General features: G+C 36.6%; 1 protein-coding gene across 9 annotated transcripts in view; it reads right to left on the bottom strand.

Moving 5' to 3' along the window:
- Positions 1-12,500, bottom strand: part of LOC113074515 (pleckstrin homology-like domain family B member 1) — a 37,867-nt gene extending 25,367 nt beyond the window's left edge. For 7 of the 9 annotated variants that reach the window (XM_026247359.1, XM_026247363.1, XM_026247388.1 and 4 more), the window contains exons 1-5: positions 12,242-12,500; positions 8,113-8,351; positions 5,434-5,535; positions 3,958-4,081; positions 2,749-2,919 (exon numbers count right to left, since the gene is read on the bottom strand). In XM_026247359.1, the coding sequence (XP_026103144.1) occupies positions 2,749-2,919; positions 3,958-4,081; positions 5,434-5,535; positions 8,113-8,115 (400 nt within the window). In that variant the 5' untranslated portion in view covers positions 8,116-8,351; positions 12,242-12,500. Of the gene's footprint in view, positions 1-827; positions 1,316-2,748; positions 2,920-3,957; positions 4,082-5,433; positions 5,536-8,112; positions 8,352-12,241 lie in introns of those variants that run through there. The other 2 variants (XM_026247371.1, XM_026247412.1) reach the window with 2 other exon arrangements.
- Positions 12,501-14,574: the final 2,074 nt, after the last annotated feature.

Here is a 14,574-nt window from a genome sequence, read left to right on the forward strand (position 1 = left end):
TTTGAGATTACAGGAAGAACATACTGTAATATTTAAAAAATCAATCAAATTATTCAACTCAGTAATAATCTAAATGCTGGGGTACAATCTCAGTATCTATAATAGTTACAAGCCACTGAGAATTTACTCAGAAAAACAAGTGAAAGAAAATATTCAGTTTGTATACTTCCTAAAAATGTGATACAGAACAAATAAGGTCAAATCACTGATGACAGACTGTAACATCTATTTACACAACCAAAGACTAAACAATCAAACAAGCGTTTGGCACAAGTGGGCATCAGAGGGGTCAGGCTGGGTGTAAGGAGGTCAGAAAAGTGTTTTGTATTTTCAGTAGAAGGTCAAAAAATAAATCAGAGAAAATGCATTGATGTTTTATTATATTAAAATATTTTAAGAGCATTACCAACATTACCAAAAAAGTGCATGAGAGCATTAAATAAGTATGCATTTTAAACCATAAGTGTGTGAAGACCATTAAACAATATTTAAGTTAGTTGTATATAAACAATTTACTACACAAATTACTGAAATAAATTCAAGTTAAGCCTCTTAAAATACTAACTAGAAAAATATGCAACAAGAGCTATATTATTTATTATAGTCCGCTACAGTTTAGATTTTTGAGCGGAACAAAATAACAAAACAACTTGGTTCTAATATACTTAGGCCATTAATAATTTGTGATATGACACATTAAACAACACAAGGATTAGTAAACGGAGTAATGGTTAATGGTGTATATGCAATACAAAACCGCAAAACTTCAGTGTAAGAGGTGAATAATTGGTAAAATATTGAAGATAAGACGAAGCAATTTCACTTACCAGATTTGGAAAATAGAACTCTTTGAACTTATATCCAATCAACTGAAAATACTTGGAATCGCTGAGGAACGGCGGTCAGTGTGTTTCTGTGGAGCTCTTGTGCGTCGCATGAAGTTAAGCGCGCTGAGCTCGTGTGTGTCCGCAGCTTTTGTGATTGGTAATGTCAAGCGCTACTACAAACAGCAAGACCACTCACTGACTTCTGCTACAACACAAAACAGCACAGCTGTCACCTGTTCGACTGTCATCGCCACGCCAGACCAAAGAAAACGGACAAGACAAAAAGTAGCAGTTAATACGACAAAGTGTCAGATATCCGGGGAATTTAAGATAGAAATGTAGGGGAGAGTGGGGACAGTTGCAACATTTTTCAGGGTCCATTTAAGTACAAATTACTTTCATATTATCACATGTACACATGTTGCAACAGTATGGGCAGGTAGGTGATATATATAGGTTTAATATATATATATATTTTGTCTTTCTAATACAAACAGTCGCTGAGAAACTGAAGGAAATGTAAAAAGTGTTGCAACCGCCCCCACTCTCCCCTACTCCTGTGGCGAAACTCTGGACTTCGCGGATGTTATGCTAGAAGTTGTTTTTATTTTGTAACCCCCAATTTTTTGTTAATCTGGGTAAAAATTAAATTAAATAAAAAAAATAAAGACTGTTGAGGACTATTGACGCCTCATTAAGACAAATGTAGCTGTTTGTTGGGTGGCACGTTGGACAGCTGTCCTCTCGCCTGCTGTCTCATGTTATTGTCAAGCACAGAGTGCTAACAGAGGGATGGACTGCAGATCAGCTCATCTGGATCAACATGATCACTATCCCTTATACGCGAACTAATTTATCTTAGATAAACGTCAAAAATATATGATTAGGTGCACCATTAAAAGGTTAACATTTGCTATAGATTTACACAAATAGTTACAGCGGCTGTAAATGAGATAAAACACATATTCTGAGAAACCAAATAAAACATCACATTTCTGTAGCATTACACTTTCCCAATGTATAGAACTAGTAAAGAGCAATGTGATTCAAGGGTGCGTGAAATAACCCAACAGAGCAGGGCAAGGTCAAGTTCTTCAAATGGAAGGTTAAAAAGGCCTTATGATCATCATAGGGCAATGTCCCCATGTATAACACAAATACACACAAATGTGACTCCAAACTGGACAACCAGAAATAGCTCAAGAGTAGTGTAAGGTCAAGGGATGTTCAAACAATTCCTTATCAGTATTAACACAAAATGGGTAAATACATAGCCTATAGTTATTCTAGCTTTGGATATGCAATCTTGTGAAATGGTAAATATCTGATGTCATGTCAGCTGTTGCATTATGCAGAAGATTCACAGTGTTCTGAATTTAAGCAAAGGCCTTAACTCTTCTTTACTTATATGCCACCTTCTAACTTTAGAACCAAGCAGACCATTCAGTCTCATAATAGCTGAAACGTTTGTCCACTGGAGCCACTCGATGACGAAGTCTCTTAGAATGGAATTTGGAAATGTATTTTACTGATGTGGAGGCTGCATCCATTGATTTACTGTCAAAAGATTTCGAGGCAATCAGTTGAATATGAAACTAAAACTCCAGAAGAACTACTAACACTAGTAGAACTAGAAGTACTAACATTAATAAACCATCAGCAAGTAAAATTAATAAACCATCAGCAAGACACATTGTGCCTTTATTTCACATGAATAAATAAAGGAATTCAAATGTATCCTCAGATTCTTAGACTCTAAATCTTAGACTGCAATGTATCTATTCTAAATTCCACATTAAGAATAAAGCTCCCTCCTTTTGTAACCTATTCTACAGAGCCTACAGTATATGGAAGTAAAATCAGGTTCATAAGCTTCAGAGCAACCTTAACCTAGACCAACTGTAAATGAGGCATTGCTTACCTTGTGTGAGTCTGACAGGTTTGGAAAATGGTAAGCCATCCATTGAGCACAAATTTCCACAGGGGTATAGAGTGATGGCTCCTCCCACATTTTCTATGTAGCAATGTTGAGCAGTCACACCCGGACCCTGAATATTAATGTCTGTGTTCCCATGACCAAGTGTAGTCTTCCCTGCAACATGTGACAAAGATTCAGTTGATTATTGCTGCATAAAACTGAAACTAATTAGACATGAGGATGGCCAATATAAGGTTTAAAAAAAGGATGTATTGTAAAGATGACACTTAATGAATTACTAAACTTAGAATATATGTTAATAATAATATTTGAGATACTGTAGTATGAGGCTTGCAGCAAAATGACAGGTTTATATCTGCTTCTTTAACAAAGACAAGATAGACAAACCCCCTACACCCCTCCCTCCATTGAATGGACTTGTCTGAGTTATTATTTCCTTCAAAGTGTTTATGAAGCAGATGTGAGTAAAAGAGCCATAACCCAAGCCTATTGTGAGAGGAGATGTGACCGAGACAGTGGTAGGAAGCAAGTGATAGGGGTGGATATGCTGCACTTTAGACTGAAGATGAAAATAATTCATTCTTTAAAAGAAGACATTTTTAGGCAGTCATACAAATGTGCTCTCACTCAATCAAGCTCAGCCACACAGTGTGGAGCAACAGGGGGTTGTGTCAAAGTCAGGTCATAGCTTCATAATTCTGTCTCTTGTTCTAAAGCCACTGCCATTGTGAATGCAATTTACAAGAAACCGCTGAAACCTACATATTCAGTCCTAAATATAAACTTCAGTAAATACTAGACCCATCATATGGGTGGATCTCACCAATATTAATATAATTTATTCATTATAATGATATATCTATCCATCCATCCATCTATCAACATGAGAACAGGAAATTATTATTCAATCCATTATAAAATGATTCACTGATGAATAGTGCACTAAATGCACTTCCTCTGGGATTTATACTCGCTCTCATTCTTCCTCAGTGTCAGGGGAGGAGAAGTCCTCTATTTGTCATTCTTCATGAGATGAAGCATAGTCAAGCTAAGAGGACAGTACAATGAGGTTTGTCCTCTCTTGTGAACTTCCTGTACATCACCACACAAAAACATGCCAATACTAATCTTAATTCATAGTCCCCAGTTTTTCAGTTGGCATCCCTTCTGTTCGCACAATCATATAATTACCCTCTGGCAAGGGCAGGAGGGTTATAGCCGTACTCAGACGGCCACTTCCTAAGCTGACAAGATGGGGTCCTTCTGCCTGGACTTTGAGAGTCTTGCCTGTTTCAATCAGGTCCAGTGGTGTGCTCTGTGAACATATGGGGACAAAAAAACAGTAAACCTTTTAATAATGGATCATATTTTACAGCATTTGATCACCATTAAAGTGACCTATACTTTTTTGGATGACCGCTCAGGGTTTCTAAAACAGGATTAGTGTAATTCAGTTAGGTCCATTGAGTACTGCAGCGACAGGGCCTATCTAGACTAAATGGGTTTAGCTCCATCAGGTACCACCAAGAGGCTAACAGGATTTAGCTGTTAAATGAAAGGCAAGGGACCAGACCAATAAATGACCAAAGGAAGAACATATTTGGACTCAGCATGTCACAGATGGAGGTTCTTAAGGGCAGAATGGGGATTATTTGCTTGATAAATCACACTTTGATGTTTGAGAGAGTGCTATTCTGCATCGAAACAAATGGTATAATTCATGTTTTTAATAAGGAAATGGCATATTTAATTTATTTTGTGTCCTTAGATGATGTTAGAATTCACACAAGCTTTTGGTGCACTAGAAAAGATTTTGGAAAGTGAAGAGCAACCAGTGGAAATTTCACATCAGTCCTTCTGGGATGTAAAACTCTGACTTTACTAGAAGTTTATTTTCTTTTAGAATATGCTGGCATCATAAGGATTGCCCTGGATAAGTTACAGTACTCATAAAGTAAAATACAGTAAACCCCAGTTAAATCAGGGAACATTTGCACTGAATGCACTTGTTTTACATATAGTGGGTAATTATCCATTAGATGGATATATAAAGCTGCTCCACAGTTTTTTCCATATACAGCTCAGTCTCAGCTCAGCTCAGCTTGTTTCTGTGTGTTTTTGTGTACTCAACTTTGCTAGTGAAGTCTCATGTGTTTTTGCGTACTTAACTTTGCTAGTGAAGACAGAAAGGCTGAACTCAGCCTCTCGAATCTACAGTGATGAAGATTAACCATATAATTAGGAAACAGTTCACCCCTTAATTTCTACAGACTCCACAGTTAGGTGACAAAACCTAGGGATTTTGCTGAATTCTTTGTTGATGCTGATGCATCAGATTACATTTTAACTGTTTATATTATATTCTGTTTTTATTATTTTAATGATGAATAAGCAGAAAACCAACATTAGAACACTCTTTATGCATCCATTATACACACTAACATTCAAACATAACTTTTGAATGATAATGTGTGGGTGGGTGTGAGCGGTCCTGTTGTTTTCTGCATTATGAGTATAATATAAAACAATTAAACCTATACAGTATAAAAAAAAAATTAAACCTATGTAATGTCCCCATAAAACATGAAAAGCCAACACGTGTGTGTGTGTGTGTGTGTGCGTGCGTGTGAGAGAGAAAGTGAGAAATAAATACACTCACACACTCACCTGTAATACCTGATGAGTCTGACGGCCGTGTTCTGGAACATTCTGATTTAGCCTGTCCATGTCTATGGATTTATTGGTCACTTCATGACATTTGTTAAGATCCTGTAATTACAGAAAGATAAACAGAAATAATTTTTTAAAAGTCCAAATATGACCAAAAATTCTTAGTCAAAGAGGCAATTAGGGTCAGTCTCATAAAATGCGAGTGGACTTTCATGTAAAGAGTCATAATCACAACATATATTGGTTTTATGTATGCAACATGAACAGACAAATATGCAGAGCTGGCAAAGTTACAACATTTCAAGCTTGTGTCTTTGATCCTATCAGTGAACAATAAAACACATCAGGTGTTTACTATTGTAGACAAAATACAGTTATGCAATGAATTATCAAAAGCATACTGTGATTAACCAACTGTTGTGAACAGACTGGAGTCTGAATAGTTGAAATGCACAGCATGAGTCAGTGTGACTCATCACACACACACACACACACACACACACACACACACAGACACAACCAGACTAACAGTGAACAGATGCAGCCAATTATCTATGGTACAGACACAGGCACATTAGTGTGAACAAAGCAGAGTAGACCTCAGGTCAGTACACACATCACAGCAGATCAGTCATTTTGGAACATCCCTAACCTGAAATCCCCCTCTCCCTCCTTCCCTGACCCCTCCTCCGTTTCTGACACATACCACTGTCTCTCAGAAAAACCTCGCTGGGAAGAAACAGATCCGCAAGACAACTGACCATCAGGGTTTATGTGTGTATGTATCAGTGTACATAACAGCCATTATAAGAAGCCATTATAAGTAGCAAAGCTATTTGTTGAACTACATTATTCAAGGTGGCACTGTAACTTAAAATCACATACTTTCACAGTGTGATTTTATTAATTCACAGATTAGCTGTTTACAATCAGAATAATTGACACAGATTTAAAAGAGCCATTTATTTTGAGTCAGAAACATTTGTTCTGATTCTAAACAACCCACAGAACACACAGAAAAAATCCCAAGGGATTCAGAACTACTTTCTTCTTTTTCTTCTTTTTAACCAGGCTAAGTAATCAAAAAAGTTATCAGTTAAACCAAAAGCTCTTAGCTTAGTTCAGCTAATTTCATTTTAGCATAGCAATAGATAGTTTGTAGCTTAGCACACAACTATATTCATAATTGAACCCCTCTTCTGTAGCTTAGCTATAGCTACATAGCTGCATTCAACATTTATTGTCAGGTACACCGTAACATCAAAAACAGACCCAATATTTTCTACTAATATAACATTATTTAACAGATTACCTTAGTCTGACAGTTGTCCAATGAATCAACTCTTTCCGTGAGGAGCATCTAAGTTTGAAAGGCAAAGCTAAGTGAGATTAATACAACTCTTTCCTCTGCTGGCATGTCCAGTCAGGGAAACAACTGGAATGAGACGCTTTGCTTCTACAAACAAGCGAAGACAGGTTAGGTACAGTGAATGCATATTCATTAAGATGATGATGGACATTTAAAGTTTTTAACTCCACAGCTGGTATAAAATCAAACTTCCTCTCCTTTTGCTCCTACTTCTAGACTCTCTTTCCTTTCATTTCTAATGTCATGTTTGCAAGTGCAGCAGGCAAGTGCTGCAGTCCGCCTTTCACAATCACGTCCAGAGGGAAGACAGAACAGAAAGCCTCTGTCACTATACTGAAAATGGTTACTGCTCTCACCATCACACACACAACTGGACAACACAGAATCATTAAGCATACATAGACAGATATTGACGCCTTGAGTCAAATACCTGTACAAACAAATATGCACCTAACAGCAGTTCATCTGGAGTTTTTCATGCTGGTGAGTGGCTTGCCTCTGAAACATGTCATTAAGTCTGCAGTTATGCCACTGTGCCCTGCCCTCTGCAGCAGAAAATAGACTCAGCCACATAGCACAAACCACAAAGCTCTTCTTACAGGGTTATAATCACACAGGGTACACATATATAGACACACACACACACAACCTTACACTGACACACGCAGCATGTAAGAGTTACAGGGAGAAGTGAGGAAACCACAGCAGGAACATACAGCTAATATAAGAGTACAGCTAAATGTAGCACGGAGGTGAATCTGGGAAATAGAAACCAAAGACTGGACGGATGGCTTTTCTACTCATGTTAATACCACGAAAATGTTAAATCAAACTGAGATTTAAAATGTCTTTTATGAAAAAAATCATAAGCAAGACAGGCAGCAGTTAAATATATACAATAAACAACACATTAAAAACATAAATTAAAAAAATAAACATATGCTTAAAATGAATACGTAAATATATACTAACAATGAAAATTGTAATATATTCTAATATTTAACTATAACATTTTTATTTATTTATTAAACTAAAAAAGTTATATTTTAAGTATTTTGATTCAATGAAATGTATAATATATTTAAATTATATTATATGGTTATTTTAGCACTCATGTTCTCTGCATAAATCTGATAAACAGTATGCAATGTACATTGATTTAGTGCAGCATTATACATTTCTTCAGTCTCTTATATAGCTTCCCAAATAAATTAAGTACTAAAATTAAGCAAAATTCTTAAGAGTATTTTGAAATACCAAAAAACCAAATTCTTAAAAACCCCATAAGCAAAACCAAGCCCACTCACCATCTTTTTTAGCCTATGAACGATGCTGCATGGCCTTGTTTACTCACAATCTCAATGCTATGTCCTGTGTTTACGCCTTTGAGCCTTTGGCTGAGTGTCTACAGTCCAGCTCTCGCTGTTTGTTTGTCTCTGCTGCTCACTCATGTCTCTTACTGAATGCTCTGAAGTTCTGGAGGGCAGAATTACATAGTACCACCACAGCTGGGAGGTGAGAGAGTGCGCGAGAGAGATAGAAAGCACTAGTAGAGAAATCCACATGAAAAAAAAAAAAAAGAAGTCTGTCAGAATCCAGGTGTCCGGTCCATCTTTCCAAGCAACCATAATTAAATCATCAAGTTTATGTTTAAATTAAGAAAGCTAAATCACAGGGGGGCATATATTAACACCATCACAGAAATCATTGTCTATAAACTTGACACATCTGTACTTGTATGCTGAAACTTACTGCTCAAAAACATGCTAAACATTAAATTAAATTCAAGGTATAGTTCATCAAAATACCTAAATTCTATTATCATCAAACTCTTATCTTCTGTGGGATGTAAAAAAAATATATATATATATTTTTTTTTTAGAAATGTCTCATTGTTTTTTTTTTCCCAATGATAACAAAAACTGATTGGTCACCAACATTCATCAAAATATCTTCTTTTGTGTTCCACAGAAGTCCTACAGGTTTGGATTGGCATAAGGGTGAATAAATGATGACAGAATTTTCATTTTAGGGTGAACTATCCCTTTAAGAAATATATTTAATTGTTACTGTTACATGCCTTTAGAAGACGATTGTTAAAGAATTGCTGGAATAGTATTAAAAATTGTCAGATCACCAACATTACAGCAGATGGACTTATTTTGAAAAACAGATTTGAGTTTACACACTGCTGTGGAGAACAGAAAAAAAAAACGTAATATTCCATGTGGAGTCCTCCTACTCACTTCCTGTTCTCCAAAACAAAAATGATGTTTTCCATTTGATGTTGAACAGCTGCAAAACTGCTGATGTTGGTCACTTTAAGAGTATTTGTTACATAATTAGATTAATTTATGAAAAAAAAATAATGTCATACAATTTTTCATGGAACTCTTAAGCAAACATTTACATTTTGTCTCTTAGTGAACATACACCCAAGCAATCAATCATACACCGAGCCAGACTGATTGGTAACAACCTTAAAAAACATGAAACAGAGTCCTAGAGAGGAAAATATCTGTCTTGTGGAGAAGGAGAAAGAAAGGCTTTTTTCCATGACCTTTGCCAGTAAGACAGATGCCAAAAGAGTCCAAACACATAAAAAAATGAACACAAACAAATCTTAACAGCAACTAGGCAACCACAGCTGGAAGAGGAGCAGACTCTTCCGGTAGGGGATCCTAAGCAGGGACTCTTCCTGTCGGCTGACCCTATGATCTAGCCCCTCACTGGGAATAAACAATCTCCAGCTGGCCCTTCTCACCCAAAACTGAGAAGAAATGTCAACAAGCCTGATAATGTAAAGTAGTACTATGTTCTGGACCCCCAGTGTCTTATTACAGAGCCATATTTAAGTTATTTATGTTTGTTGTCCTCTGGGAGTGAAAATTCCAATGACTTTATGTGAGGAAATGATTATTCCACCAAATAACTTCCAACACTTATATGTTATGCCATTAGTTTAGAAGCCCAGAGCGACTCACATGTTAGGCTGCCATGGTCAACACATGGCAAGCACACAAGTTGGAAAGCTGCTGGATAACTTTCCATATTTCCATGCTGGACTGCTATCTTGGAATAACATATGTGATATCAAAGCTAAGCATTTTGGTCTCACTCACAAATTCTTCTAGGGCAGGAACATGCGGCATTAATCCTTTGCTAAATTTTGCAACAGTCTAGTCACTTATTATAGTATCAGAGTAAAGCAACAAGGCGTCAGAAAGATTGACCACAGATTTCACCCCAGAAAACAGTCACAGTGCTTGCCTGGCAGAAACCCTTGAGATCAGAACACTATTTGTATGAGAGTATGCTTGTGAAAGAACAACAAGAAGAACGTTTTGGCACAGTAGTATAAAAAATGTACAGTACCAAATTCTTGTATTATGCTTTTTTTTTTCATGCATTTTGACTCTTCCATGCAAATTATTTGAAATCTATTCAGTTTGCAGTCCTGCATAGCATTCCATCACGCAGTGTTTGTATTTCTTTAAAGGGATGGGGATATTAACTCTTATGATGATCAAATGGACAATTTATTCCATTTGAAATTATGGTTTAAGCAGACAGGGAGAGTTCAAAGATTGAGAAGGTAAGAATAATTGGACCTGGAACTTGTTAAGACTCACAGAGCTTGACTTGATTATTGACATAAATTGGTCAGTGAAGAGTGTGTTTGTGTGCTGTCTAGAGCTGGTGAGACCCAGGCTGATTAAATGAAGCTGTGGCCATTATAAGAAAAGCTTGAGCAATCATGGTCACTAAATCCTGTTTGGCACTGTTTCACCAAGTCTGTGCTGGTGTTCAGTTCCTTCTTTTTGTTACTCCCTGATGTTCTTTTCACCCACTCCCTCTTTCTTTTTCTCCTTGCAACATGCTAACATTCAAGCTAACATTTATACAGTATTAAACTCACAACAACTCTCTAAGTAACTCATTTTTACTAATGTTTTAACTTTTACCATTGCAGCAAGTAATGCATTAAACAAGGGGAAAGCCGGTGCACGTGTTCACGATGTGGCCTCATCTCTCACACTCACACCTACTCAGAGAACTCTGCTATGCCTGGACCTTACATTCATTTGGAAATCGACTGCAACAGTAAATATGAGACAGTAAGAGACCATGTTTTTGCCTTCCCCTGCGCTGCCTCTCCTTTATATGTAAAGATATGATTTTTCCTCTGGCGTCTTTTGAAGCGTCTTGTGCACGACAAAGTAGTCATCATCTGGGCACTTTTTGCCACTGTTTTATAAAAACTGTGAATTATATACTAATAATTTTTCAAGTACTTTTTCAAGTTTTGCCTTCTGTATAGTCAATTAATCATATTCAGATACAGTTACTCCTGGCCATCTGTTGATGTAATTATGTATCCTGAAGAAAGAGTCCATAAAAATTCCTGCAAATTATGCACCGACTGGAACGTCACTCATCAAATTTCTGAACAGGAACTAACTTTTGTAGCCTATAAATTATGTTACATAGAGGATTCCTTAGCTGAATTATGTAAATGTTCAATCTATCACTGCTACATTGCAAATGTCGTACATAACACAAGTGCAGAATAAGTATTGTATGTGTTTCACAATTTTTCAAACCACCTGTTAGTCAGCCTTTTTTAGTGGAAGTAACATTGCTGGTGCAAAAATTCATGTCAGCAGACCAGCACAGCCCTCCTGTACACACAGGCTTCTCCTACACTGGTGTGCACAGTGCTATCTCTGCTGGGACAATAGTCTCATTGTCCATGCTTTAGGTCAGAGCCATTATTCCCATGCTGGTCTAGTGCTATTTTTTTTTTCTCAGAAAGCATAGACATAGAAAAACTAGAGTTCTCCATTGCTCACACGTACAGTACCATAACTAAAATAAAGAAATGCATTCATGTATTAGATCACTCATAACTCATAATATATCATCATAGTGTCCATAGTGACACTATGTCACAGTCCAAATGACTTTTACTTTTTAAAGACAGGATCCCCATTATGTTTTGGCAAACGTCATTTACTAAAGTTTCCATTTTCTAAAGAAATCTCTCTGTCTCTCTCAGTTCCTCTTTCAATAATTCACAAACTGATTCTAATGAAGACTCCAAAAATAATTAGGTTTTAAATGGGTTGACAGACGCAAACAGACATGTGGTAGAATTTATATTAATTAATTTGTGCTTTGAATAAATAAAATACAATTTTACAAATTGAAAATACATTAAAAGGTCCTAAAATCTAACTCTGGATCTGGGTAGCTTATTTAATCCTAAAGGGTGCATTTTAGTACCTTAAAGGTACATATTAAGTACATATTAGTACCTAAATAGTACATATCATTACCAAGTGTTTTACCATTTTTTTTCTGAGAGTGTAGCATTACTCTAAATGTATTCAGAAAGCTTTATCACAAAAACCCAGCTGTCAATCAAAGCCTTACCTATTAGTTCAGATCCTTACTGTGGCTCTGCCAGTCCCATTTGTAATCCTGAGAGCTGGAGACAGGTGTCTTTCTAACTCATGCTCACTTTAAGACACCTTAAACTCTGTTGAGCACCAGAGCAGGATGGACAAATCACATTCAGAACTAGAAATGTCTTCCCTCGCTCTCTCTGTCCTGCATTATTCCCCCATCTACATGCTACTCTCTCTCTCCACCCCTTTCCCTTTTTCCAGCCCTCATAGTTTCTCACACTAGTCTTCCCTCCCTTCCTTTTTCATTCTACTGCCACAAGGCAGTCTTTTATACTCACAGCTGAAGAGCTCCTCATTTGTTCAGCCTGTAGAACAAGACACCCACCATGAGCCAAGATCAGGAGACAGATGAAAAAGAGATAGATATTTAGGCAGGAGCACATTAGGGGTGACTTATCACCAAATACAGAGGTTTCAGAAATGTCTCGTAAAATTACATTTGTGATATCAGAAGCATATTGGTATATGGAGGCAGGTCCTCTGCCCCTCATGCCCCTGGTGCATTAAATTATCTGTATAAAGAAATCTAATTTACACAGCATAGTTGAACTCTGGCCAAGCCAGATAGGCAAAATCTGAAATTCAATTCAGTTACAATAAGCCAATAAAGCTGCCCTCTAAATACGTTCAATTGCCCTCTGTAAAATGTCTTATGACAACAAATAGAAGAGACAACAAAAATGCAAATACTCTAAGTAAGTAATAATACTGGAAGGTTTTTGGAAATTGTGAGATTACATTTTCTCTTTAAAAACAGAGAAATGGCTGTTGTAATACTCTGAATTATGTCTTATTTTAGTGTCCAAATGTTAAACACCCAAATACACACATAAACGCAATAGTGGTTCCCCCTCAACCTAATCTAACCCATGAGACATTCGACCAACGAATGTCATGGAGAGGACACTGTGTAGGATGTAAGAGGGTAGGAAACTTTGGGGAGATTTACAAGTCTGTGAAGTTGCAAAAAACGGCTTATGAATTAAAAATGGCAACTGACAAATCTGTCTTAAAAATATTGAGGGCAATGGGATGGGATATGATCAGACAAGTCAGTAAACAACTGTAAATACAAGGCTGCTACCTATCAGGGTCGATAGGATAACTTGAAAATGCTATATGCAAGTGTATGAAGGCAGGGAAGGAATATTCATTGGGGGTTCTCAAATATTTGATCATTTAAGTTTAAAAATGGCTAAAATAACACTTATATTTCATTAGTTACGACCCATCTTGTCTGAGGTATCAATATTTGTCTAGAACAGCCACTATGTGGTTAAAAGCCAATTTGCCACCCCTCTTTTCGTCTTTCTTTATCAAGGATTTCCTCCCTCTTATTTATCGTAACTCCACATTTTATTTATAGACATTAAATCAAATCAGACACTAAATCATATGGCCTGAGATACAGTAAGAAACATTTTAGTTTCAAATACGCACGTTGTCAGTCCGGGTGGCTGTTTCCATTCACAAGACACACACCATCATGCATAGAAGAGAAGATGAAATGAGGCAAAGGAAAGGATGACCTCTTGTGGTCGTGCAAATCTCTTTCATTTGTTCGTTTTTCCCCCTTAAGCCTTGTAACTTGTTCTGGTAATAGGTGACAACGTGGCTTGTTTTCTTCAGCGATTAGAAAATATATAATTTAACACGCATCTGAACACATTATGGAGCAAGATGTCACAATGTCAACCTGTAACTTACTAGTCTTCTTATTCTTTATATATATATATATATATATATATATAGCGTTTCAGCAAAATTTACATTTAAATGCCTTAAAGAATTTTCATTAACATACAAAATATTCGTAAATAATTTTCCTCAATTAAATAAAGGTGCAAAAGAAAACTTACTTGAAAGCGAACCCTTTTAGGGGCCATTGTGGTCCTTGGTTTGTAAATAACAGGAAAATTCTTGAAAATGGTCCTAAGGAGTGGGATCAGTGTAGACTGAACTAGATGAATAGCTCAGTAGCTCCTTCAGAAACTCTGGATGTAGTGTAGGAGGTAGAAAGGTTTTCCATCAGAACAAGTCACTTTAACTGCTATAACTGTTTTATGCATATTCTATCAAACTAACATTGGTAAATCTTTTTTCTGGCGCCATGTTTCTTTCAAAAAGAAAATCAAAAACTGTATAGTATTTAATCCCCAAAAATAAGGCATGAAAAAATAACTCTCCTTATTCCTTTTCGCTTGATCATATACAGGCCCTCCACTTACAGTCCTTCTAACTCTTGCATTCAGACGGATATGAGAAGAGCACAGCCAGTAATTCTGTTTACTGAAGTAA

The sequence above is a fragment of the Carassius auratus genome, chromosome 5 (genome assembly GCF_003368295.1).
Source record: "Carassius auratus strain Wakin chromosome 5, ASM336829v1, whole genome shotgun sequence".
Taxonomy (NCBI): Eukaryota; Metazoa; Chordata; class Actinopteri; order Cypriniformes; family Cyprinidae; genus Carassius; species Carassius auratus.